The 25,528-nt window shown below is 37.0% G+C and overlaps 5 protein-coding genes and 1 non-coding gene across 9 annotated transcripts in view; 3 read left to right on the top strand and 3 right to left on the bottom strand.

The window, feature by feature from the left end:
- LOC111451780 (transportin-1-like) overlaps positions 1 to 5,332 on the top strand; it is a 13,053-nt gene extending 7,721 nt beyond the window's left edge. The window contains exons 19-29 of the mRNA XM_023092325.1: positions 458 to 541; positions 1,402 to 1,509; positions 1,779 to 1,880; positions 2,232 to 2,294; positions 2,368 to 2,442; positions 2,968 to 3,039; positions 3,647 to 3,771; positions 3,953 to 4,004; positions 4,078 to 4,146; positions 4,239 to 4,298; positions 4,588 to 5,332. Of these exons, the coding sequence (XP_022948093.1) occupies positions 458 to 541; positions 1,402 to 1,509; positions 1,779 to 1,880; positions 2,232 to 2,294; positions 2,368 to 2,442; positions 2,968 to 3,039; positions 3,647 to 3,771; positions 3,953 to 4,004; positions 4,078 to 4,146; positions 4,239 to 4,298; positions 4,588 to 4,674 (897 nt within the window). The 3' untranslated portion in view covers positions 4,675 to 5,332. The remainder of the gene's footprint in view (positions 1 to 457; positions 542 to 1,401; positions 1,510 to 1,778; positions 1,881 to 2,231; positions 2,295 to 2,367; positions 2,443 to 2,967; positions 3,040 to 3,646; positions 3,772 to 3,952; positions 4,005 to 4,077; positions 4,147 to 4,238; positions 4,299 to 4,587) is intronic.
- On the bottom strand, positions 5,250 to 7,992 carry LOC111451624 (serine/threonine protein phosphatase 2A 57 kDa regulatory subunit B' beta isoform-like). The gene is made up of 2 exons (XM_023092098.1): positions 6,932 to 7,992; positions 5,250 to 5,627 (listed from the first exon to the last, which is right to left on the bottom strand). Exons 1-2 carry the CDS (start codon positions 7,919 to 7,921, stop codon positions 5,250 to 5,252), a joined length of 1,368 nt encoding a protein of 455 aa, XP_022947866.1. The 5' UTR covers positions 7,922 to 7,992.
- Positions 7,993 to 12,232: 4,240 nt separating this feature from the next.
- Positions 12,233 to 17,524, top strand: LOC111451057 (hippocampus abundant transcript-like protein 1). Of its 3 annotated transcripts, none has more exons than XR_002711920.1 (14): positions 12,233 to 12,484; positions 12,549 to 12,660; positions 13,810 to 13,922; positions 14,006 to 14,128; positions 14,226 to 14,431; positions 14,886 to 14,961; positions 15,352 to 15,438; positions 15,512 to 15,592; positions 15,674 to 15,706; positions 16,157 to 16,194; positions 16,281 to 16,322; positions 16,406 to 16,484; positions 17,112 to 17,182; positions 17,270 to 17,327. XR_002711920.1 is itself a non-coding variant. In XM_023091307.1 (14 exons), exons 1-14 carry the CDS (start codon positions 12,314 to 12,316, stop codon positions 17,336 to 17,338), a joined length of 1,317 nt encoding a protein of 438 aa, XP_022947075.1. In that variant the 5' UTR covers positions 12,233 to 12,313; the 3' UTR covers positions 17,339 to 17,524. The 3 variants fall into 3 exon arrangements, 2 of the variants coding, with proteins under 2 accessions (XP_022947075.1, XP_022947076.1); XM_023091307.1 differs by having other exon boundaries at positions 16,157 to 16,210; positions 17,270 to 17,524; XM_023091308.1 differs by lacking the exon at positions 15,512 to 15,592 and having other exon boundaries at positions 16,157 to 16,210; positions 17,270 to 17,524.
- A 596-nt stretch (positions 17,525 to 18,120) lies between these two features.
- LOC111451900 lies at positions 18,121 to 18,271 on the bottom strand. The gene has a single exon (XR_002712057.1). It is a non-coding gene; the product is annotated as a U4 spliceosomal RNA (small nuclear RNA).
- Positions 18,272 to 19,305: 1,034 nt separating this feature from the next.
- LOC111451331 (F-box protein SKIP23-like) lies at positions 19,306 to 21,872 on the top strand. Its single transcript, XM_023091708.1, has 2 exons — positions 19,306 to 20,696; positions 21,442 to 21,872. Exons 1-2 carry the CDS (start codon positions 19,521 to 19,523, stop codon positions 21,445 to 21,447), a joined length of 1,182 nt encoding a protein of 393 aa, XP_022947476.1. The 5' UTR covers positions 19,306 to 19,520; the 3' UTR covers positions 21,448 to 21,872.
- A 476-nt stretch (positions 21,873 to 22,348) lies between these two features.
- On the bottom strand, positions 22,349 to 25,367 carry LOC111451330 (rop guanine nucleotide exchange factor 1-like). 2 transcript variants are annotated; one of them, XM_023091706.1, is made up of 6 exons: positions 25,274 to 25,367; positions 24,814 to 25,168; positions 24,579 to 24,695; positions 23,954 to 24,486; positions 23,331 to 23,684; positions 22,789 to 23,229 (listed from the first exon to the last, which is right to left on the bottom strand). In XM_023091706.1, exons 2-6 carry the CDS (start codon positions 25,085 to 25,087, stop codon positions 22,789 to 22,791), a joined length of 1,719 nt encoding a protein of 572 aa, XP_022947474.1. In that variant the 5' UTR covers positions 25,088 to 25,168; positions 25,274 to 25,367. The 2 variants fall into 2 exon arrangements, with proteins under 2 accessions (XP_022947475.1, XP_022947474.1); XM_023091707.1 differs by lacking the exon at positions 25,274 to 25,367 and having other exon boundaries at positions 22,349 to 23,229; positions 24,814 to 25,087.
- Between the last annotated feature and the right edge of the window lie 161 nt (positions 25,368 to 25,528).

Genomic DNA, 25,528 nt, shown 5'->3' with positions numbered 1-25,528 from the left:
CCCCCCCCCCCCCCCCCCCGTTTTACGTGCCTCCCAGTAGTAACACAGAGAAACCCAAGGGGGGAGGGGGAGGGAGTTTGAATGTCATGTGCTAGATACTGGACCTTCAATGTGATATCCCACATTGGTTGGGGAGGAGAACAAAACACCCCTTTATAGGGTGTGGAAACCTTCCCCTAGCAGACGCGTTTTAAAGTCTCGAGGGAAAGCCCGAAAGGTAAAGCCCAAAGAGGACAATATCTGCTAGCGGTGAGCTTGGGCTGTTACATTCAAATTCTGTGTATTGAAATTCAAGATTATGAATATATATATATATATATCTTGATTCAGTGCGCGAGAAAGCTTCATTTCTTGAAATGTTTGTACTTCATGGATTCAGCCAGAGTTGGATTACTTATCTATTAGTCGTCGTAACAATACTTTTGAGAAAATGATTAATTTCTTTCCTTTTCTCTAGGCTTTGGGGGCTGGATTTGCCCAATTTGCTCAACCTGTGTTTCAGAGATGCATAAGCATCATCCAGACCCAACAAATGGCAAAGGTTTTCCTCATCATTGATTTTCAATAAATACCTATTTTACTCTCTTTTATGTATGCTTTAGTTTGCTCTTCTTTTCTTTGTGTTTCTCTATGCTAAAATATAGTGAAGGAGCTTTATCTCATATTTGTGCTTCATCTTTACTAATTGACCATTTTATCCTCTTCTTCACCCCTTTTAAAAGAATGTGAGAAGGTCCTCAGTAGTTTGGGCTGTGGGGTATGGATGTCTCAACCTTTGTAGCTGTCAAATGAGTTTAACTTTTATTTCTTATTTTTTTCTTCCTTAAAAGAAATATTGTAATTTGTTTTCTAAAAGAAAAGAAAAAAATCATCGGTAATTAAAAAGATAAAAATAAAGAAATGGATAAATGTAAAACATATCTCTCATAATGTGGCATATGTATAAGAAATCATGAAATTTAAATTAAAATCCTAAACATTACACAGATGCCCCTAGCTAGAAGAAACTACAAACTACATCATATGGTTATAAGAGGAATTATGGAAATGAACTTATAGTAGCACGCCCAAAGAAGTGTAACCTTTGGCTAAATCCGCCCTTTCCCTCCTCCCAATTACTTCCAATCAAAGATTCTTTGTTTCCTTTAATTCCACATAACCAAATAATATCTTTTATGACCTTTAATTCTTTGTTCAGTATGTTGACTCCTCTGTTTGCATTCCATCTTCGTTGGTTTTTTCCCCCTCTCAACCCCCTCTTCTCATTTAACATTATACTAAGTCTGGTTGCTCCTTGACGTGCGATTGAGTTTGAATTATAGAATTCACTGCTGGTTGCAATTCTATGCTTGAATCGTTTGATCCATCTTCCTAAGATGTTAACTTGATTTCCTATTGCAGGTCAATCCCGCTTCTGCTGGGGTTCAATATGATAAAGAGTTTATTGTATGCTGTCTTGATCTTCTTTCAGGACTTGCAGAGGGTCTTGGCAGTGGGGTAGAAAGTTTGGTAATTATATTCTAAACAAAGCATTTGCTTCTTCTTTATCTTTTTTTTTTTTTTAAATTTTTTTTTGTGTGATCCATCTATAAGAATTTAAAAAGGGTTGATGTTGTCAGATGTTGATAAATTTTGTTGGTGCTTATTGTCTGTTTCATTACTATGCTATTGTATATTTCTTAGATAAAATGTGAATGCTCTGCCTTCTAATAGTAATTGAATGAACTATGCCAATATATTCTGAACTTCTTTGCATGTGACATTTGAATTTCCATCAGGTTTCTCAAAGCAATCTGAGGGACTTGCTCCTGCAATGTTGCATGGATGAAGCTTCTGATGTCCGACAGAGTGCCTTTGCATTGCTTGGGGATCTTGGAAGAGTAAGAACTTGGATTGATCTCTTGGATTGTCTTCCCTTTGCTCCTTTAAGTTTAGTAGGTTATTCAAATTTTGAACCTCAACAAACTCCCCACAAATATGACAAACTCCCCACAAATATGTACATGCGTGTGTCAGTACAAGTGTGTGGTGTGTTATACTTATTTGTTTTCAAATGAATGTTCCATTCATTGCTTACCCTTTGGTGGAGGAGATTGCACAAGAGTTGTTGACTGCTCGGTATGCCATGTCCATTTGCAACCTCATTTGCATGGATGAAGCTTCTGATGCTCGACAGTGTCCCTTGATATTTTTCTATTGTGTTTATGCTTTATTCATATTTTTGTGGTTAGGTATGCCACGTTCATTTGCTACCACGTTTGTCCGAATTTCTTACCGCTGCAGCAAAGCAACTGGTAAATAATCTACGTTATTATTTGCGTTTATAATTTGAAGTTATTGTACTAGTCTGATACGTTTTCTGCACAGGACACTCCCAAGCTGAAGGAAATTGTTTCTGTGGCTAACAATGCCTGCTGGGCAATTGGAGAATTAGCTATTAAGGTATGTGTAGGTTTTCATACACACACACACACACACACAAAGTACTTCAAGCTTGTATGGGCATATATCTTCTCACAGGCTTCATATTGTGACTATTTAAGTATATTTTTGGATCATGCCTTAAAAAAAAAGGTAGGAGGATTCTTATTTTATAAGTTCGATGTAATGCATCTGATGTTAAAACATCCTCAACCTGGAAGTTCAACACTATCCTCTACTGTAATGCTACAAGTACTCGTTAAGGAATTCTTTCAAGCAATAGCTTGAAGAGAAGCCCAAAATTCACCAACTCAAACTGGTTCTTTGATCCTATTTGCTAGTTCTGGTTTGCACTACCACAACCCCAAGTGTGTTCTTCTAAATTTCTATGTTTCTGAATTATGATATCATATTATTTTATATTCCTGTATGCTGATTAAGATTAGAAAATCTGGTATTGCGTTGCACGTTCCACGTCAATCTTCTTGTTGGGAAATGGAATTTGTAAGCAACAATTTTCATTAATTGACATTGTTATTGGTTTAGGTACACCAAGAAATTTCTCCAGTCGTTATGACAGTGATTTCAAGCTTGGTCCCAATTCTTCAACATGCACAGGTGATGGTCCCCTTAATCTTGCACTAACATGTCTCATTATTTGTGTGTTAATAAACACATACACTTTTAGCTTGGTTAGCGTGTCCGTGTCAGACATTTGGATAGGCTGACACTTGTTAGCACAATAAATATGTGTTAACAAACAAGTATACTAAATAGACATAATAATATAGGACAAAAATAATAAATTTTGAGAGTAAAATATACCATACTCATTTTTTAAAATATATAAATACATAAACTTATTCATTTGGAATTTTCATGTATAAGATTAATATATAATTTAAAAAATGTGTATTTTAATAAACGTGTCCTTGCTGTGTCTATGTTCTAATTTTTTACAAAATGTTGAGTCACCGTGTAGATGTCGTATTTGTGTCTCATATCCGTATCATGCTTCTTAGCTTGTTTGTTATGACACTGATGAGCCTTTTGTTCACCAAGCACTTGAAACATATGTGACAAAGGCTAGATTTTTTATATCGTTTCAGTTCAATGAGAGAAAAATTGAGCTGTGTAAAGATTGTCCCTTGCATCCTGAGGCGGGATATTGAATGTGTGCGCTCGCATGCTCTATTATTTAATTTAATATCTTTGAGCTATGCAGGAGCTAAATAAATCTCTGGTAGAAAATAGTGCAATTACACTTGGAAGGATTGCATGGGTTTGTCCGCAGCTTGTGTCACCACATATGGAACATTTCATGCAACCATGGTGCACTGCTTTATCCATGTAAGGTTTTCTCTACATTATGAATGTTGTGTTAAAAGCTTAGACAAAATTGTTAACTTCTGATGGTTTTTATTTAAATCACAGCTTGTCACTAAGAAAGAGCGAACCGAATATTTTTTCCTTTTTCTTATTAATCCATTGTATTTTTGAGCATGGATTTTGCTTTCTATTATACTGGCAGGATACGTGACGATGTAGAAAAAGAGGATGCTTTCCGAGGTCTTTGTGCTCTGGTAAGCCCCTCGAGTTTATAGCGAAACCTCATATGTTTCCAATTAATAATTATTATATCTTTGCTACTTTCAGGCTAAATCAAATCCGTCAGGGGCACTAAGTTCACTTGCTTATATGTGCAAAGCCATTGCTAGTTGGCATGTAAGCATCGAGACTTCGTTCATCAATTTTGATATTACTTGATCTTTGTTATGAGGGACTATGTATTCCTAAACCGAACTTATTTCCCGCAGGAAATAAGGAGTCAAGATCTTCACAATGAAGTGTGCCAGGTTCTGCATGGCTATAAACAGGTTGGTACTAAGCTACTTCTGACCATTCCCCGTCTCCCATTTTAAGGCAAATATTGTTTAAATCGTCGGTACTGAAAGAAAGACCGAAGTATGGAATGCGTTATAAACTGGTAAATTTCCTTTATCTGATTTAAGAGGTAAGATGGATGGCTATGGATTGGGCTGGACCATTCTTAGGGGCCCTTTGTGTTCTTTTCTTTGTCTTGATAATTATGTTCCTCTAACTTGCAATAGTATAATGATCCTAGTGTACAGTATATTAATGATCATATGAATGTCTATTTGGCAGATGCTGATAAATGGTGGTGGATGGGACCAGTATATTTCTTCTCTAGAACCTTCTGTGAGGGACAAACTATCGAAATATCAAGTATAGGACGACGTATATCAATTTACTTCAGCAACCATTCTTCTCAAATATATGCTTCAAATTCTGTCTCGAAACCAACGGTCGCTTTGTGCCTTGTCTTGTGTGTCGTAGCTCTTACTAAAATGCCTTATTGGTTGAAGCTTGAAGATAATTGCACATCCTTATACAGGTTTGAGACAGCACTTGAAATGAAAGCAGCTGAAGGGGAGCAATCAATGTTGTACAGGGGAGATATGTTGAGATAGTGTGTTGGTGCCCATATAGTTCCCAATCCTTTCCTTTCATGTGGTCGTTTCGAATACCTACCCGGATTCATAATATCGATTTTGGGGTGACGGTTTGTCTTACAGAAGTTTATATGGGTAGAGAGTAGAGTCAATCACTTGTCCTTTTTAGTTTATGATTTTGGTTCCATGATTTTTCCATTAATGAAAGAAAAAGGGTTATAGGTTTTCATGAAGGATAAAGCTGAGTTATTCTTGTGGCGATTTGGGATTCTTTTTGCTTCTGAAAGCAATAAGGAACTGTCATGTACTTTAGTTTTTTCTTATTTGTTCAAACCATATCATGTTTGTACTGAATCATCTTGCCCTTTGGTGCTGAGTGAAGCTTTTGAGAGAGATTCTTGGTGTGAAATGGTAAAAGTGAGTTATTTGATCCATTTTACATGGGAGTTTTTGCTTCCACTTTGTTTTTGGTTCAGCCATTACAATCTGAGCTTGGGTTGCTTGTGTTATTTGAAACCCATTTTGGTGCAGGGTTTTATGGTACAGAAATGGATTCATTTCTTGAAGTAAAGCCTCCACATTGTGAGCCAATTCCTTGACGTTGTCGTTCCAATGGCTATGAACAATCTCTTCCATTCCTTGTATGATTACTGGAAACACTTCTTCCATGGCTGTCGACACCATCTTCACGAATGCTTCGCTATTCCATATGTATAGTGCTCGTTCAGCCACCTGAATGCAAAAGACACCCATTGTTGCTTACTGATATTGACAGTCAAGGGCTTATGCTATCACGTTTTGTTCTTGCATCCTTAAAATTAATCATAAAATGTTGGGATAGGGATAGGTATTGGGAGGCTTACTACTGTTTCTTTATTTGAGTTCCATTATTTAGTCTCGATTTCTATTAATTTAGGCATTAGGCCGAACAAAACAAAAAAAAAACTATTAAATCAACTGTATTTATATATTCATGAAAAGTTAGATACTATAATTCTACTTAGAGTTAGGTTCGGTTGGGGTAATTTTTGAACAAATTCGATTGGGTGGGCTGACTATCTAATAGGGTTCACGATTCGACACTTCCTAATCCAACCCAACTCGGGGTTGAGTTGAATTGTCTGGTTGGACCGAGAGTCATGAGTCCAGTGAGACGAGAGACATAAAGGATGTATGGATATTGGGTTGGTTTCATACTATTTCTTTTGATTACTAGTAATATTTAATGTCCTTGCAGCGTTTCCATGGCTTCCAAGCCTAAATTTGTTATGGATTATAAATGGTATTAGAGTCAGACGCTGGGCAATGTGCCACTGAGGAGGCTGACCCCCGAAAGGGATGGACACGAGACGATGTATCAACAAGGACGTTGGACCTAGAAGAGGGGTGGATTAGGGGATCCCACATCAATTGGAGAATGGAACGAGTGTCAGCGAGGAGGTTGAGCCCTGAAGGGGGTGGACACGAGGCAGTGTGCCAACAAGGACGTTGAGCCTCGAAGGGAATAGATTAGGGGGTCCCACATCGATTAGAGAAGGGAACGAGTGTTAACGAGGACGCTAGGCCCGAAGGGGGTAGACACAAGGCGGTGTGTTCGCAAAAACATTAGACCCCAAAGCGGGGTGGATTAGGGAGTCCCACGTCAACTAGAGAAGGGAACGAATGCCAGCAAGGACTCTGGGCCCGAAGGGGGTGGATTGTAAGATCCCACATCGGTTAAGGAGGAGAACGAAACATCCTTTATAAGAGTGCGAAAACCTCTTCTTAGTAGAAACTTTTTAAAAACCTTGGAATGGAAGTTCGAAAGGAATAGCCCAAAAATGACTAAATCTCTGATATCCGCTCAAAGGATCTTCATTACGGTGTTCCCTTTCCAAGCGTTGTGCAGATTTTTCTTAATAAGGTATATGATTATGATTGTTTCTTTGTGATTTTATCTGTTTCTTTGGAGTTCATATCTTTTGAAACTCTGTTCATTCAAGAAATGTAGTACCTACAAACTCACAATGAGTAGCAGCTAAGGGATTCAACGTTACCTGAGAGTTCAAACTGTTGAAACATTTGTTCATGTGAGAACAAAATGGCATAGCCAAATCCCTATGTAGTTTAGCGTCCAATTTCTCCACCAAATCCTCCAACTCCTCAATCAGTATTAGCTCCTTCTGGCTATTAGCCAGCGGCCAGTACCTCATGATCCTCCTCACAACCAACCCACCAAGCTCAGGCTCCTTATGCACGAACTGATACACACAGTAAGCCAGCTGCTTGTTGAAACCCTGCATTCCTTTGGCCTTATGCAGTGGAATCAGTATCCTTTTCAGAAAAACCTTATGTTCTTCCTTCAAAGGAACTGCAAAACCATTGATTATGCTCCCCCATAGCTCAAGCATCTCTGCAATACCGTTATGCCGCTCCGTCTCGAAAATATAGTCTAAGAACACCGTGCTCATCGCCTTGCGCATGAACGATCTGTACATGGTGAATCTGTAATAGATTTGGTGATATATGTTCTTCAAACTCTCTCGTTCCCTCGTTTCCTCCGAATCGAAAAGTGATAGAAGACCAAGAAGAAATCTGTTGTCTATATGTTTTTCAAGTGTTTGTGGATCAACGTTGATGAGTAGCCATAACAGCATATCATAAACAATTTCAAGTTGTGGCCAAGTTAGAGAAGGAATGGGAATGACCACTTCATCATCAGCTACATTCGAGCTGATTGCAGCCATGCACGGTGGCGGGAGCGGTCGGAATAGATTAGTCGACACTAAAGCTAGCAGGGACGATAAAACATCCTCGTGCAGTATATTCTTTGAAGTCTTGACGACGTAGAAAAGATGAGTGAGCTTGAACCGTTTCAGTTCATGAGAAGCCGGTGCAGACTGGGTCGTCGTGGCGGTGCAGAACGAAATTATAGAAAGAATTTCGTCTTCGAGATCATTGTTGAAGCTAAAGCTTTTGTTGCTATATGGATCTTGATCGAAAAGATGTTTTAATGTTGGAAGAGGCTTGTTGCTTTGAGCTCCCATGACCGTTTGTTCTTCAGAGATTGCTGCTTGGAATGTTGCAGTGCTGATGATCTTGTAGCTTCCAAGATTGGACAGACAGGCAATCCGGACATTACTAAATATGACAGCCTCTGTCATCACTGATCCTCTGGGTTGGTGCCACGTGTAAGAAGTTGTCCATTGTTGTCCCAAGTGGACATTGGCAACTAGACAAAATTCTTGTTGATCTTATCATTTCTTAGTATGCTTGAAACGATTCCTCAGCTGACTCTGACATTGTTTTATTTGCAGGGACCTTGTCGCTTACATAAACTAAATCCGGCCGACTTTTGAAACAATTTTACAGGTGGGAGATGGAGGATGAAGTATGAACACATTGAAACTCAAAGAGGTAAGGAACAAAAACTTCGATAGTCCGAAATGGTGGTTCGGTGAACTTTTGTATTGAATATGTGAGATCCTACGTCGGGTGGAGAGGGGAATGAAGTATTCCTTGTAAGGGTATGGAAACCTCTCCCTAGTAGATGCGTTTAAAATCGTGAGATTGACGGCGTTATGTAACGGGCCAAAGCGAATAATGTCGGCTAGTGGTGGGCTTGGACGGTTATAAATGGTATTAGAGCTAGGCACCGAGCAGTGTGCTAGCGAGGACGCTGTGTCCCCAAGGGAAGTGGATTGTGAGATCCCTCTTCGGTTGGAGAGGGAAACGAAACATTCCTTGTAAGGGTGTGGAAACCTCTCTCTAGTAGATGTGTTTTTAGATCGTGAGACTGATGGGGATATGTAATGGGTCAAAGCGGATAATGTTTGTTAGCGGTGGGCTTGGACTCTTACAAATGGTATTAGAGCTAGGCACTGAGCGGTGTGCCAGCGAGGACACTGGGGCCCAAGAGGGGTGGATTGTGAGATCCCACATCAGTTGGAGTGTGAACGAAATATTTATAAAAGTGTGGAAACTTCTACTTAACAAACACGTTTTAAAATAGTGAGATTGATGACGATACGTAACGGGCCAAAACAGACAATATCTACTAGTGGTAGGCTTCGACTATTATAAATGGTATCAGAGCCAAGCACCGAATGGTGTGCCAGCGAGGACGTTGGGCCCCTAAGGGAGGTGGATTGTGAGATCTCACATCCAACGATTGGAGAAGGGAACAAAGCATTCTTTATAAGGGTGTGGAAACCTCTCCCTAACAGACACGTTTTAAAATCGTGAGGCTGACTGCGATAGGTAATGGGCTAAGCGGACAATATTTGGTAGCAGTGGGCTTGACTGTTATAAATGGTATCAGAACTAAGCACCGAGCGGTGTGCCAGCAAGGACACTGAGCCTTAAGGGGGGTTCCACATCGGATGAATAGGGGAACGAAACATTCCTTATAAGGGTGTGGAAACCTCTCCCTAACAGACACATTTTAAAATCATAAGGCTGACGGCGATACGTAATGAGCCAAAACGGCCAATAGACATCGATGGCAGCTAAGGGGAGAGAGAGAAGGTTGTGCAAGCTTTTTGGGAAATATTCTAATAGCATAGGGAACATAGATTACTAATCTTTGGGATTGTCTCTGTAAATCATGGCTGTCCATTAACCTCAACCATCCTTTCTTCTCACCGTGATGAACACAGCAAAGAGGCTTAAAGCCATAGCCTTCAACGATGAAAGGGCCAGAAAACACCATAGCCTTCGAGTACGACGCTTTTTGCTGATGTGAATAAGACGAGCTCGGTCTGTATCAAGTGTACTTTGCTCATCAATTCCAAACGAATTCAAAACCCAACTCTACCTCGAACAAATGCTAATATTTTGCTCTATCACTAGAGATCTCCACAAAGTATGTCCTCATCTCAGTCACCTATTTCATGAAAATTTTGAGATCGGGAGCAAGGAATTTGCAAAGATCGGGCTATCCACGGGTTTTTTTTTTTTTTTTTCATATATTATTCTTTTTAAATAAAAAATTTAATATTCAACGTAGTAACTTTGATATAAATATGAACCAATTTTCATTTACTTTGATAAAAGAAAAATTAAAGTCCGAAAATTTGATTGTATTAAATAATTATACCAAACACACCCATATCCAACTTTATAGCATTTGTTTTAAACATAATAACAAACAAATATAATTAAATTTTATTCTATAATATACAAATTCTTAAATATTCAAATTCAACCTCAAAAAGAATATTTGTATATTTAAATAATAAATCAAATCTTAAAATAAAAGGCTAATTAAAATGTGTGACTCAATTTTAATATATATATTTTTTGAAAAGTGATGATATAAAAGACTTGAAAGAAATTTATTTCTAGGAATTGTTACAATGAAAAAAAATAATTATAAAATTACATAAAATTAAAATAATTATATGTGGTTTGTATGGTAATTGAAAATTTAATTTTTAAAATTAACTATATTGATAATTTAACCTTCTTCGTCAATTCAAATAACTTATTTATCTGACAGAGATGTCTATATGGTGGGGTCTAATTTTGGTTCGGTCACTTGTTTCCATCGTACTATAAATTTTTTTATTTATTTTTGTAGGAATTAGTGATGAAATTTTTTCTCATTTTTTAAAAATTATTCTTTTAATAGGTAATTTTTATTTTTGAGATTAAAAATTTTAAAATATAATAATAAATCTAATAAGATTTTATAAAAATTGTAATTTAGTCATAATTTAAACCTCACAACTTCTCTCCTCTCATCTCACAGCCATGGAACAACCTTCTCCCCTCATCCACTCCCACTCTCCGGCCAGTCACCCTCTCACCTCGCCGGAACTGGAACTCTCCGACATCGAAATGACCCCTCTTCAATCCTACACAAGCCTCAAGGACCTCCTCCTCGACACCCCCTCGCCTCCGCCCTCCGCCGCCTCCGCCTGGAACGAACTCCCCATCAAAAACCCACTCCTCAAACACGCCGCCTTAGCCTACCTACACCCCATGCTCACACCGCCGGCAACAACCGACGGCGGTTTCATGCGGAATCTCGTGAACCATGGATTCGGATGCGTCCAGTGGATCGGCGCCATCGTTATTTCCGTCGCCAGAAATCTCTCCGGCCGTGGAGTCCGACGGTCGGAGTGCAGCAGCTTCCGATGAACAAAACCTTAAACCATTTTTTATTTAAAAATATATATATTAATGTAACTGCCTTTATTTTCAGTGGGGTGACGTGTAATTACGTGGACGCATGATTGGCTGAAAATTATTCTGCTTTGTTTGGTAGAATATTTATTATGTTTTCAGACTTTTGATTTTTTTAATAAAATAAATAAAAGGAAACAAATGATTGACTAGGATTTTTTTTTTCGGAGAAAAATATAAAGTATATAAAAATCATTAATTTTACACGTGTCAATTGATTTTCGGGCCAAAAAAGAATAATCAGCCAGGCGTGGGCCACCACAAATGCCAGGTGGATGGTGAGACAAACTGACGGTAAAGGAAGGCGCGGGAGCCGTGGATGGACCACAATAAACGGCAGTTTGTTTGGCCGTTTAAAAAGATATAACGGCAGTTTCTTAATTCAATAAATAAATACATTAAAATTATTTATTTAATTCAAACGTTAACGTGGGGTTGATTGTACACGCGCTGTACGGTCGATAGTAAGAAGGCGCCACGTGCACACGTATGATCTTGAATTCCTTTCAAACAGCAAGATATAATTCGGCACGTGCGTCAAATTATTGTCAGAATTAAAGTATATACATTTTCTAGATATTTAATTACAAGCCTCATATCTTATATTTTATTAGATATATAAGTGAAAATAATAATTAAATATTATAGAATATTTATATTCACATGTTTCTATAGGAACGGTTTTAATTAAATAATTTATAATAATTACACAGTAGGTTATATTAGGAGTGTTATAAAGATAATCCATCTAATTTTATCTATATATATTATAGACTAAATTACTTACAAAATATTTAATTATTAATAACAAATAATTAATTATAAAATTTAGAACATAAATCATAACAACCAAATTGATTCAACAAGAGACCGACAATTCAAAGTGTTTAAATGACTTGAGAACTCGACCAATTCAGACTAATCAATCTAAACCATGGAAGCTTGAACCAAGGTTGGTCCCGTGATTGTTAGAGGTCGTTGTCATTGCTGTCATTGTTGTAGCGAATGTTGGAGGTAGACGTCATTATTTGTTTTCGAATTGTTACTATCGTTGGAAAATAATTTTAAAATAATTATAATCATCACATGAGAAAATAATAATTCTTTTAAAAAAGGAAAGGACCATATAATTATTAAATAGGAAAAGATAAGGTGACAAAACCCCCAGCCCCACTCCTGCACCTTACTCTACTTTCCTCTCTGTTTCTTCTTCATTATCAAGAGCTCCAAAAAGAACCGGAGAATCGGAGATGGAGGAGGTAATAAGCAAACTCCGCCACCTGTTGGCGACGGTGTTTCTCGCCGGATTCAGCTACTCCGTGGTTATTCCGACCATGGTGGACGTAACCACCGACGCTCTGTGTCCCGGCCGCCAAGACCAGTGTCCCCTCGTCTTCTACCTCACCGGCTTCCAAGACGCAGTGAGTTTATAATTGCATTTAATTTTGCGTTTTTTTTTTTTAAATAACAGGAAAAAAAATACAGATAATTGGATTGGGAGCAATGGTCATGACGCCATGGATTGGGAGCTTATCCGATAAATACGGAAGGAAAAATCTGCTAACACTTCCCATTCTTCTCTCTGCCATTCCAACAGGTACCCGAAACCCCACCTAACTTCTCTTCTTCTATTATTATTATTATTATTATTATTATTATTATTATTATTATTATTATTATTATTATTATTAATTTGTGTTGGATTGAATTTTTAGAAAATAAAAAATTTGAATCCGTTCGTGGGATTGACTTTTTTTAAGTCAGTCAATCCGACTAACTCGAAAATAGAATTACAACTCTATCATACAGTAGGTAGAGATGAGTGGTCGACCTAATATTTGCACAACATTATTGAAAAATAATTCAGAATTTTTTTGGTTTGAGTTGAGCTGAATTTTTTAATTTTAAAATTTGTACTAGGTTGACATTTTTTTGGTCAACCGAGAATTACAATTCTATAACTAAATTAATAGTAATGCGTTGTGACTCGTAAATATTTGATATTTTAATTTTATGAGATTTTAATTTATTTGGGCTGGAGTAAGAAATAGCTTCCATTTATTTTGAAAATAGAATAATTGAAAACACAAATATAGAGATAAATATATATATATATATATATATATATAATTAATATGAGAAATAAATTAGGTTTTAATTTTTTTTAGTTATAAATTTATTATAATAGATTAAGTTTCAAGCTAATTATGGAGGAATAAATTCTCTAAAAGGTAATTTATTTTAATTTTAGAGAGAATATTCTAATAGATGATTTATTTTAATATTAATTTTAAAAATAGTGGATACACTTACCCAGCTTTGAATATTTTAAAAATAGTTATACGAATTAAAAATAGTCTATTATCTTTTTTATAATTTTTTATTTAAATAATTAAAAACTAGGTCCACTTTCAAGATAAAATTGATATTTTATTTTTAAATATTAAATAGAATAAAAGTTTTGAATTAAATTATGTTTAGATGTGAAAGCCATTAATTCGGCAAGGTGAAAGACATATATATATTGACAAATTTTCATAATTATTAGAAGACAAAATTTAATGAATTAATAAATTTTAATTTATTATTATTATTTGTTTTTTTTTTTGGTAAGAAATCGCTTAACTTAAATTTTAAAATATCTAATTTAATCTATAATTTTGTTAAAAATATGTTATTTAAAAGTAAAATAAAAAATTATTATTTATAATTATTTTGAATCTTATAAACTCATTTGTTTCTTTAGCGATATTCGCATTTGGAAGAAGTGAGAGTTTCTTCTACGCATACTATGTGGTGAGGACTTTTACCGCTGCGCTCACCGGCGGCACCTTAAGCTCCCTCGCCCTCGCTTACGCGGTACTTGAATCTCCTTCTCCGCCAGATCTTCCATAGCAGGAATGTGACTGAAATCGAAACTCTCCTCGCTTTTTTCTTCTCAGGCTGACAAAGTTCTAGTGGATCAGCGATTATCTGCGTTCGGAATCGTATCGGCATTTTTTTCTGGCTCTTACTTGTGCGGAAACTTGGCGGCTCGATTCCTTTCAATCGACGCGATATTTCAGGTTCTTCGTTCGATTAGGTTTCGTTTTAGATCGTTTGATTCGAATTTGAGTTCTGATTTAGTGTTTTTGGTTATGGATTTGGCTGTTTCGTAATTAGGTCGCTGTTTGTGCGTCGTTGTTTGCGATTGCGTATGTGAGGATTTTTCTAGAAGAAAGTGTTTCGAATAAAATGGATCTGTTGTCTCGGCCGATTTTGAAGACGGAGGAAGACGGCGACGATGCCGATGATGTTCCTCAATTGCCTCCGTCTACTGCCAAAACAATCCCCTCTTTCAAGGAAATCACTTCGTTGCTTGGAAGAAGGTAATTAATTCTCAATTTCCTTATTTTTCGTAGTTTATTTTTTTTGTGGATTTAGGTAATTTAAATTGGAAAATTTCATGAGATATCCAATACTAAATTCTAAAAATGAAATTTGAATTTCATATCTCATTTATTTTGGCGGGAATAGAAAAAAAAAATTATTTTCAATTCATAATAAAAATTGTTAAAAAAATTTCTAAATGAATAATCCTAAATTTAATTTAAAAATATTCTATAAACAAAAATATAATTACAATATTGAATGAATATTGATTGATAAATTATTTAATAACAATAATTTAATAGTATTATTTATTATTTTGACTTCTGTCGTCTTATTATTTATTATTTTGTGTCTTATTATTTATTATTCTGTGTTACTGTAGTTTTACTCCTCGTTGTTATCTACTTACATTAACCTCGCCATATTTTAAGTGTTGTGTTGTGTTTTTAGCTCAACATTTTCACGAACGTTAGTAGTCTGTTTCTTCAACGGCATAGCTTTGGGTTGGACACAAGCATCGTTGTTGGTACACATTCATCTCCCAACTTTTACAACTAATACAACATTAAATGTTACATATTTTAGACAACCTAGGAAGCTTATGTATTTCTAGATAAAATGTGAGTGTGTTTATTTTAATTTACCGAGTTCAAAATGTATTTGATTACATAAGCTCAATCCTCGGATTGTGATACCATTTGGTTTTTTGAAAACTAAGTCTATAAATACTTTGGTGGGTTTTCAAATTTTTTCTTAAAAAATGAGACTCAATATAATACCATTTTTAAAAACTAAAAATTAAGATTCAAATATTATCATACTGAACCTAAATTTCTGACCTATAAGCTTGGTAAACTCGGGAATCATACATTTTCCTAATAGTTTTGTTAAATTGAATTATGATAAATTGGTGTAGTACTACTTCAAGGCTCGTTTTCTCTCCGACAAAGATCAATTTGCTAGCTTATTGATACTCATTGGGGCTTTTGGAGCTATTTCGCAGGTACACTTTTTAAGGTCAAATTATAAATTTAATCTCTAAATAATGGAGCTCTCTGTCTGTAACTACTTTGCAGTCGATTGTGGCATCATTCTTATCGGCTGTGATCGGGGATAAAAACTTGCTTTCAGTCGCTCTCTTTGCCACCTTTATAAATGTAATATAGACTATATTTGCTTAATACTTTATCTTAAACTTCCTATTCTTTGTCATCTGACCATTTTGCCCTTTCATGCAGTTGTTAATCTTAAGCATTGCTTGGTCATTTTGGGTAATTCCTCCCCCATCTCTATTGAAAGTATATTATAAACGAGGTGTTTCTAACCTAATCTTAAACTTTTAAGGTAGTACCTATTATTTAAGGATCGTATGACATCTTATCTTAAGCAAGTTTTGTGGCACGTGGGAGATGGTCGAGAGAAAATTATTTATTGTATGACCCTTTGAATAATTTCTTGTGGAGGAGAGGATTCAAATCTCGAGTATATTTGTGAGATCTCACGTTAGGAACGAAATATTCCTCAAGCATGTAGAAACTTCTCCCTAACAAATATGTTTTAAAATCGTGAAGCTAATGACAATACGGGCTAAAGTGGACAATATCTGCTAGCAATGACTTTAGATTGTTACAATATTAGTCAAGGATATAACATTTTAATCGGTTGAATTTCACTATCTTTTGAATTGTTTGTAAATTTCAAAACGTTTCCAATGAATGCAGGTTGTTTATGCTTCATCTACACTTTTTCTTCTTGCTTGGTGCGTAATGCCCGCAGTAAGTTCAATATAATTTGCTATATATTTCAATTATAAATATTGGGTTTTAATGTATAGTTGTTAAACAGGCATGCAGTATTGCATCAAAGCAGGTTGAGGCTGAAGAACAGGTAAGTAAATGCTTCATTAAACAATACTTTTTTTCTTATTTGAACAAACTTTGATCTAAAATACTTAATGTTTCCATCATTAGGGAAAAGCTCAAGGTTGCATTTTTGGCATTCAAAGCTTTGCTTGCGCCATATCTCCATTAGTTTTCAACCCTCTAGCAGGTACATACCCATAAAAATTTTGTACTAAATGCTATTAGATTTTCAAGAGTTTCGATTATACTCAAATTTTCAAAAAAAAAAAAAAAAAAATTCAAAAAAACAGTTAGGATTAATGTTAACGGTTAGTACTTTGTTTCAAAAATACACTTTGAAGTTTTATTAATACCCTTTAAATTTTTTTAAAAAGAAAAAAAAATACTGAGTATCATCTTTAAAATAGAATCAACGCTCCTAACATTTAATTTTTAAAAAGTTTAGCATCAATATATGGACGAAAGTCGTCTCCCTATATTCTATAAATCGTCTCTCTTTAATTTCAAAGATACCAACCATAAAAAAGGTTTTTTTTTTTTTTTGAAAATTTAAGTACATTAATATTATTTTTAATTTATAAGTATTACATAAACTTTTGAAACTTCAAGATATTTTTAAACTTTTTGAAAGTTGAAGAGTATTTTTTAAACAAATTATTAGCTATATTTATTCAAAACTCATGATAATGGAATTTATTTTTTTCAACTTCGAAAATCCTATTAAAAATTTTGGAAGTTTAAAGACATGTATATTTTTTTAAGATAAAAGTGTAAAGTTAATGGATATACTGACTGACTCCCTCAAATTTGTCAGCTCTTTTCTTATCCAAGAATGCTCCATTTCAGTTTCCTGGGTTCACTTTGTTGTGCCTCGGATTTTTTACAGTAAGATAAAATAAAATTTCACTTCAAAGTTGTGCAATTTATTACTATGCTTTTTACTTGAAATTCTTTTCATGCATTATTTTACAGTTGGTGGCCTTTGTATTGAGCCTTACAATCAAAGAAAACCCATCCATTTCAAGTGAAGAAGATCCTTAATGATACCCTCTCCAAACAATCATCCATTTGGTCTTACACTACAATGGTACGACGTTTATATCTGTTTTTTTTTTATATAATGTAAATTATTTTATTAAGGCTATAGAAGGAATCCTAGCTTGTATGCTCGATTGTTTGTACGATCGGTATGTAGATATATTCATAAATTAGAGGGTTTGATATCATTAATGTCTTTGACATCTTTTATAAATATCATAAATTGTGAATCATTTTTATAATTTATTTATTTACCGAAATATTGGTTAATATAGATATTGTGTCATTATGTGTATTGACATATCTGTAAAATTGAAACTACTCTTTTTATTTTATTTCTTATGAGTGGATGTTGTTGTGTTTTTATTTCTTATGAGTGGATGTTGAATTATAATCACTTTAGAAACATATTGTACGTTATAATTTTAAGATTTTAAGATGCAAAAACACAGGTGTTTGGAATGCATCACAGGTGTTTGGAAAATATGTTTAGAAAATACGGCTGGTTAAATGAATAGATCTGATCTAGATCGAAATTCGGCAATCTGATCTAGATCGAAATTCGGCAAACCCTAAAAATAGTCTAGAAATAGTTCAAGGTAAGATGCAAGATACACGAAAATAAATGCATACGGCTGGTTCAATGAATAGATCTGATCTAGATCGAAACTCGACAAACCCTAGAAATAGTTCAAGGTAAGATACAAGATAGCATTTATCTTCCCATGGTCGTTCGGTAAAAAAGCCCCAAGAAAACAATAAAATTTAGGAGTGAATAATTGTAGGGCTTTACCCCGAAGGGAGCCCTTCCAGAAATTCTCGAAGGCCTGAGCCAAACCCAGGCCTAAGAGGGGGTTTGGAAATAGTTTTCAACCAGCAATTGACGCGCCTCGGTTAGAACCTCACTAGCTGCGTCATTGCCCCAAGCGCAAAGATGCTATTAACATTAGCCCACGGTTTCCCTTTATAGTCATAATGGGCCTTTTCATCTTCCAATCTTCCGATGTGGGACTCTCCATAAATGCAAAATAATAATAATAATAAATAAATAAAAACGTTTTTTTAATAATAATTTATAAATGTCTAAATTAATGGCCGTAAAATGAAGTATAGAAGTATTACTTAGTCAAATCAAAATTAGGATTAGGTTTTTTTAATTAAAAAATCATTAGCAACATAGGTTTAAAAGAATATATAACTTATGATTAGCATTCAAGCTTTATTCTCTCACGATTGAGTCTGTCTACCATCGTTCGTCTCTTTATCGAGTCTGTCTTGTAACAGCTCAAGCCTACTCCACCAGCACATATTGTCTACTTTGGCCTATTATGTATCGCTGTCAGCCTCACGGTTTTAAAATGCTTATGTTAGAGAGGTTTCCACACATTTGTAAGAAATGTTTTGTTCTCCTCTCCGACCGATGTGGGATCTCATAATCTATCCCCTTTAGACCCAGCATCCTCGCTGGCATGTTACTCGGTGTCTGGCTCTAATACCATTTGTAATGGCTCAAGCCCACCGCTAGCAAATATTGTCTACTTTGGCCCGTTACGTATCACCATCAGTCTCACGATTTTAAAACACGTTTCTTAGGGAGAGATTTCCACACCCTTATAAGGAATGCCTCGTTTCCCTCTCCAACCAGTGGGTTTCGGCTGTTACATGTCTATCATCATTAGCTCCTCCGATCGTCCTAGTCACACTCGTCAAGTCTCATGTTTTTAGCCTCCTCACACAGTGGCGAATATCATAACTTCTCTGATTACCCGATCGTTATTCTTTCTCCCTAATCCTAGCCTCCAATAGTCTCGACACACAATATTCAAACTGAACTGTACAAATGGACTTAAAATGGTTATCCCGTAAGCCTTGTTTAGTAATCTTACATAGTCTATCATAATCGCTCGTCTTAATCACACAATTTATCGCCCGTTATAGCTTTCCTTATTTCGATCATAATAATTCATGACCTACAAGGTAACCCTAAATCCCCCAAATCTCTTGATTAAGCCATAAAGTCATAGTAATAGAAATTCATGCTTCCAATCATGATCATCCCGCCCAATGCCATCGATCGGCAACCGATTGTCAGAAACCTATAAAATGGGATTTCATCACGCACACGGTAAGTGTTTCTTCATTGCCAATTTTCGTTCTCACCTTCCAGATTTTAATCAAATCATCCATGGCGGATTGGTCTCTTCTCCCCAAGGATCTCCTCTATCTCATTGCCCAATGTTTCGAAACTCCTTTCGACGCGATGCGTTTTCGATCGGTCTGTTCCTCCTGGAGATCCGTCGTCTCCCCCAGACGCCATAGATCACCAGGTCGATTCCCATTTCTTCCAAATCACGGCATTTCAGACACTACGTGGGGTTTCTATCTCACTAAACGCTCCGTATTTCGTATTGGATCTCCTATGGATCGCTCAACAGCGCATTCGAACGACTGGTTGATCAAGGTCGAAGAAGATGTGTACGGAAGGAATAAGCTAGCAAATCCGCTGTCTAAGTCTAGCTACACTCCATTGCCGAAAAATTTCCCCAAGGTATTGGACTTGTTGATTTTTCCGGCTTTTGAACTCTGTCAGGAATATGTGTTGCATTACCTTAATTTTTGGCCTATGAGTAATCGGACTGGCGATGCCAGTGACTTGTATAGGGAGAAAGTCGCTTATAAGTGTTTGAATTACGATGGCAGTGAATTTGTTTTGATTACTATTCATGTTTCTGGAAAATTGGCTATGTTTAAGTCGGGGGATGGGCGGTGGAGTATGATCCCTCACTCTGTGTTGCCTTATGATGATGTGATGCTGTTTAAAGGGGAGTTCTATGCGGTTGATAATTCTGGGGCCACCTTCCTGGTGGAATCTCAAGATAAAATCACTTTGGTGGCTGAACCTGTATTTGGTGGTGACAAGAAGATTTTGGTGGAATCCAATGGTGAGCTGTTCTTGGTCGATATGTACTTAACCATAGACTCCAAAGAGAATTTTGTTTTGGATGATGAAAATCCTGAAAGTATTCTACATGAAAAAACAGTTGGGTTTAAGGTTTTCAAGCTGAGAGATGATGGGAGTAAGAAGTGGATTGTGGTCCGTGACTTGGGTGACACAATACTGTTCTTAGGTGAAAATTGCTCTTTTTCTGCATCAGCTTCAGGTTTATCTCGTTGTAAAGGAAATTGCATAGTCTTTATTGACGGTTTCCCCTGTCCCTGTGAGGAAGACGATGGTGAGTTTAAGGGTAGTGACATTTCTATATTTTACTTGGAGGATGGAAGCATATCGCCTTTATCTCGCCACGCTGAGTATTCATTGTTGTTCTGGCCACCCCCATATTGGATCACATCCATGTCAGGAGTAAGTATCGTTCAATCTAAAGCTTCATTGCGTTTTTCCATCCTGTTTCAGTTTAGTAAATCTCTTCTTTTTTTCACTTTCCTACTGAAACATTGCATCCTGCATAATGATTTTTGTTGAGTGAATAAGCTAGTAGCTTGGTTCTCCTCTCCCATCGATGTGGGATCTCACAATCCATTCCTCTTTAGGGGTCCAGCGTCCTCGCTGGCACACCACTCGGTGTCTAGCTCTGATATCATTTGTAACCGCCCAAGCCCATGCTAGCAGATATTGTCCACTTTGACCCGTTATGTACCGCAGTCAGCCTCGCGGTTTTAAAACGCGTTTACTAGGAAGAGGTTTCACACCTTACAAGGAATGTTTCGTTCCCCTCTCTAACCAACGTGGGATCTCACACTTCATCGTCTGGGAACTAAGCATTATTGTATTCAAAATATGTTACCAAAATAGACGTGAAAATCTGACCTCTTCCCTCGAAAAATAGTGGTGGGAGATTTTGCACCTTTTCTTCTGCTTTTAGAATTCATCTCAGTAGCAAGAGGGAAACGGAAGTAGCTGTTCAGTTATCAGAAGAGCTCTTGCCTTTGAAAGTGGATGCTTCATGTAGACTCTCTTAGGATCAGATATGAGAAATCAATTTCTTGTTCTTTTAGCTAAAACGTGATAAACCAATTTCAATGTAATTGCATATTGATATTGGGTACCCAAACAAGTAACGATTCTTGCCTATCTAATGTGTTGTCAGATTTAGCAGCAGTGGCCTACAACCCTGCAGTCTATTCAATCTGTGCCATGGTTGTCATACTTCATTCCAGCTTTCATCTGAAGGTGAAACCTGAAATTTACACGGCAGTTTACAGGTAAGCTGTTCATAAATAAAGTGTTTACTTCATTGATTTGAATACAGTTACTTTGGAGTTCGTTGCTACTGCTTTTGCTAACCTTCCATGGATGTGGATAGAGGATCTTGATGATGGGCCTGTAAATTCCTTTTCTTTGCAGTAGACAAATTGAATATTGTAATTGAACCTGATTTGATACTTGTAATTGAGCCTTCCTCCATCTGATATGAACTTTGATGATATGTGAACCATTTTCTGAACTCCTTTGGTGTCGGTGAACCTATCTATTGAAAAAATGGAGATGGAAATGATTTTCATTTCCTATAGTTTGATATCTCACGAGCCACTTCGGTAACCAAACATAATGATAATCTCGTGGAAGGAGCAGTCAATGATATGCATGCAAGTTGACTAGAACATTCACAGATAGCCATAAATTTCATTTATCAATAAGATGTATAATTTACTTGTCGAATGGTTAAAATTTGACCATTATGATGAATTTTAACGTAAAATAGTACTACAGTGGCAGTATAATTCGTTGATATTATATTTTGTTCATTGTAATTGAATGTTTTACGAAGTGTTTAACATGTACTACCTTCCTCATGTCTAGAGTACATCGTAATTGAATATTTTTATGCTCAAAGGATGTGGTGGATGGTTCATTGATATGCTAGACAATCGAACAAAATCATATATGATCTGAGTTTCTTCGAGCTCACTTTGTTATATGAATGGATTCTCTATACAAAAGCCTTGATACTCCAAAGAAAAACAATGAAATGAGAGTTAGAGTTGTGAATAGAGTTGAGCAGAAAACAGGCCAAGAACAGACTAGAAATTGGAATGTGGGCTGGAGGAGTTCGCAATGATTTCCAAGGGCAACTCCAAAAGCTTCACAAGAGAACAATTATGATCATCTTGCTTCTAAAGACAGCCATCCTAATAGTTTATAGTGGGAAGAAGAAGAAGAAGAAGAAAAAAGGCATTCTAATCCCAAAAATATTCCTGATGGACTCTGTCAATCGCCTCGTGCTTGTTCCTAAGGCTGAAAAAGCTGACACCAAATTCACTTTTTTGGACACATTGCAAATAATTACATTAGAGCATATTAGAAATGTATAGCAAAAATTCTCTCTCCTTCTAAGACTGTCCATTCTACATTTCTAATGGCCAAGTAATTTACAGTAGGGTATGCAGAGTTTCTTGTTTAGATATCATAATGGATGGACCACTGTCAAACATTATCAGTCTCGTTCTGGAGTGACTCCAGAAATTCTTCTACCACTGAGGTTCCCAGCATATGACCAAATTTTCTCATTACCAGCAGCTTGGCTGTGTTTATCAGGTCTTAGAACATCTGGTGTTTCTTTGACATTGCTTCTTTTTACAGTTGGGGATGGGGAGAGTCTTTCTGGGCTTCCTTCAATGGGAGTAGAGGAGCAGAAAGTTGGAGTTCCAAATGGAGAAGCAAATGGGCTGTGGTGGATTGAGAAGGGGCTGGGAGACATACGTTTCTGGATTGGAAGGCCACCCAAACCTCTGTTGAAAAGGGAGATCGACTCTGCTTCGACGCATTGCTTGATTGCGTCGTCGACGTATAGAACGTCGTCGATACGTGCCATGATGTTGAAAGCCAAACTCTCCATCACCCTTGAGTAGCTTTCAAGAATTGACTGCCCCACATCCTGCAGGCAAGTTTTTGGCATTAGACAAGGCCATTTTCAATGGTTTTAGTAATTCCAGAGAGTTGCAGAGAGCTAAACTATAAAGGAATTGAAAGAATTACTTTGTTATATTGGATTTTGGCCATGTCCAATGCTGTCTGTGGTAACCCTGGAAATCTTAGTCTTAGACTTTCAAGCAGTGTCTCTGCTCTCCGGGCCATATTGTGACTTTTCCCAGGGACAGCAACCATACCTTTCACCTTCCCACTCCAAGTTGGTCGTCTTCCTGTGCTGCGGTGACCACTTCTTTTCTGGTCTTTTAGCCTCCAAATATGAACCGATGCCTCAATCCTGTTCGCTATTTCCAGCGTGTGATGCTCCGATGAAAGGTCTAAGCAATCTAGGAGACATTCGGGCGAGAAGTGGTCGGCGGTTATGTAGCGATAAACGATATCTCCCAAGCAAGCTTTTCCACTCTATTCAACATGTGGAGAGAAAAGAAAAGGAAAACTAATCATCATATACTTGTTTCTTAATCAGATGAACAATGGGTATCAGAGGTACATGAAGATCAGATTATTTGATTCTTATAAAACATTGAATCATGCCAATGATGAACACCAACAGGCATCAAGAACTCATTGAACTTTCCCATTTGTGATCAAAAGTTATAAAGAACATCAGGAGCAGATATGAATATATGAAGGGCTAACATAGAAATTCAAGCTGAGTTGCAAACGCTTACCCTGGGCAAAGTTTCCATGTAAGCAGTAGGAACTTCCATTTCTGCAAGAACATTACTATTGATTGCCATGGCTGCTTTGAGTATTTGATTAGTACAATCCCTGCATTGCTGCAGCCTCTTTCTTGCATCTTCAGACAAACCATCTGCAGGAACTTTAGGGCATGGAAGCCACCACTTATCTTCTTGCCTAATCGAAGGCCTCCCACCGGGCAGGAAGTCGTTGTTACAGTCGTTCAAGTCACCAAGAACTATCCCTCGATCAACATACCAAAATTCCGTATGGCAAAACCCATCAAGCATAGCGAGAAGCATCGCATCGAGCTTCTTCAACGCCGGGAGGTTCATATGCAAGTCCGAGCGTGGTTTCGACATCATTACTTCATAAGTACCTCCGCCAGGGAACGGCTGAACCGTAGGAACAAGCTCTACAATGGAATCACAAACACATAGAAGCCATTCCATTTCTCTATGCCACATTGCCCTTTTTTGTGGCGCCAGTGGCTCCAATCTCCATAGTTCACCAAATACAGTAGCTGAAATTGGTATCAGAAATGTTCATAAGCACACACTACAGAATGAATACATTGTTACAATTACTTGAAAGAGGATCAAATGGAAGATCTACCAGAGAGATTGGTGATAGCATTTGAGATAGCCAGGGCGGTGCAAACCCCTTTCCCTCCTCCTGACATGTCTTCACCAAGGAGGAGTTTCGCAAATCTCTCCTTCATCATCTCAACTTCTGCACAAAACACAACGAGAGATAAGATTGAGATCTCCAATTAAGAAAACGAGTGAGTTCTGATCTTAATAGTACATTCCTGATCTGATAATGCTGCTAACAGAGAGGAAAAAATTACCAGATAAATCATCGTCTCGTTTCTTAGGCTTCCCATCCCAAACAAGAACATCCTTCCCTCCGATAACCGGCAAGGAAACCGGCGGCGGAAAGCAAAAATTACCAGAAACAGGATGTGGCGAGGACGCCATAGAACTGGAAGCCCCTTCTCCATCAAACCTTCTGCAGGAGAAGCTACTACAACTCTCCGATTCACTCACATCCGCACTCAAACTGTAGCTACCACACCGGTCGCTCAGTTGGTCGGAGCCGTCGTCGGAGGACACACTAGCCATCTCCAAGAGCCACTCTCAGACGCACATTCGTTGATGCAGAACAAAGAGACGAAGAAAAATGGATGCCGGAATCGTCTGAAACTGAAACAAACAGAGAATAACTTACAGAAGAAACGATAATGGATCGTTGAAAGAGAGAAAAAAAAAAAGAACAAAAAGGAATGGAAACTCGTCTGTGGTTCTTACTCCCACTGAACTCTCTCTAGAAAAAAGCCATCGGTGTGATGATGACGATGGAGGAGAGAGAAAGAGAGAGAGAGAGAGAGAAGGAAAAGCAAAAGCGACGCCGTTTGGAGCAGCTTTGTCTTTCCGTAACAGTAGGTCTTTGCACCCGACACGCCTCGTTTACTCCTGGCCCCACCGTTATAATTTCAACCATTCCGTTTTTTGCCAGGCTGGACTATTAGCGATGACGTGGATTTTTTTTTTTTTTTTTTTAAA

The sequence above is a fragment of the Cucurbita moschata genome, unplaced genomic scaffold (assembly GCF_002738365.1).
Source record: "Cucurbita moschata cultivar Rifu unplaced genomic scaffold, Cmos_1.0 Cmo_Scf00013, whole genome shotgun sequence".
Lineage (NCBI taxonomy): Eukaryota > Viridiplantae > Streptophyta > Magnoliopsida > Cucurbitales > Cucurbitaceae > Cucurbita > Cucurbita moschata.
This window is presented reverse-complemented; position numbering and strand designations above follow the sequence as displayed.

Bases quoted from the DNA above. Each gene is read 5' to 3' on its own strand.
- LOC111451624 (XM_023092098.1), bottom strand. From the start codon at position 7,921: ATGGGAGCTCAAAGCAACAAGCCTCTTCCAACATTAAAACATCTTTTC. The intron at 5,628-6,931 runs GTAACGTTGAAT...TTTTGCATTCAG, and splicing joins TCAACAGTTTGAACTCTCAG to GTGGCTGAACGAGCACTATA.
- LOC111451057 (XM_023091307.1), top strand. From the start codon at position 12,314: ATGGAGGAGGTAATAAGCAAACTCCGCCACCTGTTGGCGACGGTGTTT. The intron at 15,707-16,156 runs GTAATTCCTCCC...CAATGAATGCAG, and splicing joins GCATTGCTTGGTCATTTTGG to GTTGTTTATGCTTCATCTAC. The intron at 17,183-17,269 runs GTAAGATAAAAT...ATTATTTTACAG, and splicing joins TGTGCCTCGGATTTTTTACA to TTGGTGGCCTTTGTATTGAG.
- LOC111451331 (XM_023091708.1), top strand. From the start codon at position 19,521: ATGGCGGATTGGTCTCTTCTCCCCAAGGATCTCCTCTATCTCATTGCC.
- LOC111451330 (XM_023091706.1), bottom strand. From the start codon at position 25,087: ATGGCTAGTGTGTCCTCCGACGACGGCTCCGACCAACTGAGCGACCGG. The intron at 23,685-23,953 runs GTAAGCGTTTGC...CATGTTGAATAG, and splicing joins ACATGGAAACTTTGCCCAGG to AGTGGAAAAGCTTGCTTGGG. The intron at 23,230-23,330 runs GTAATTCTTTCA...ACTTGCCTGCAG, and splicing joins CCAAAATCCAATATAACAAA to GATGTGGGGCAGTCAATTCT.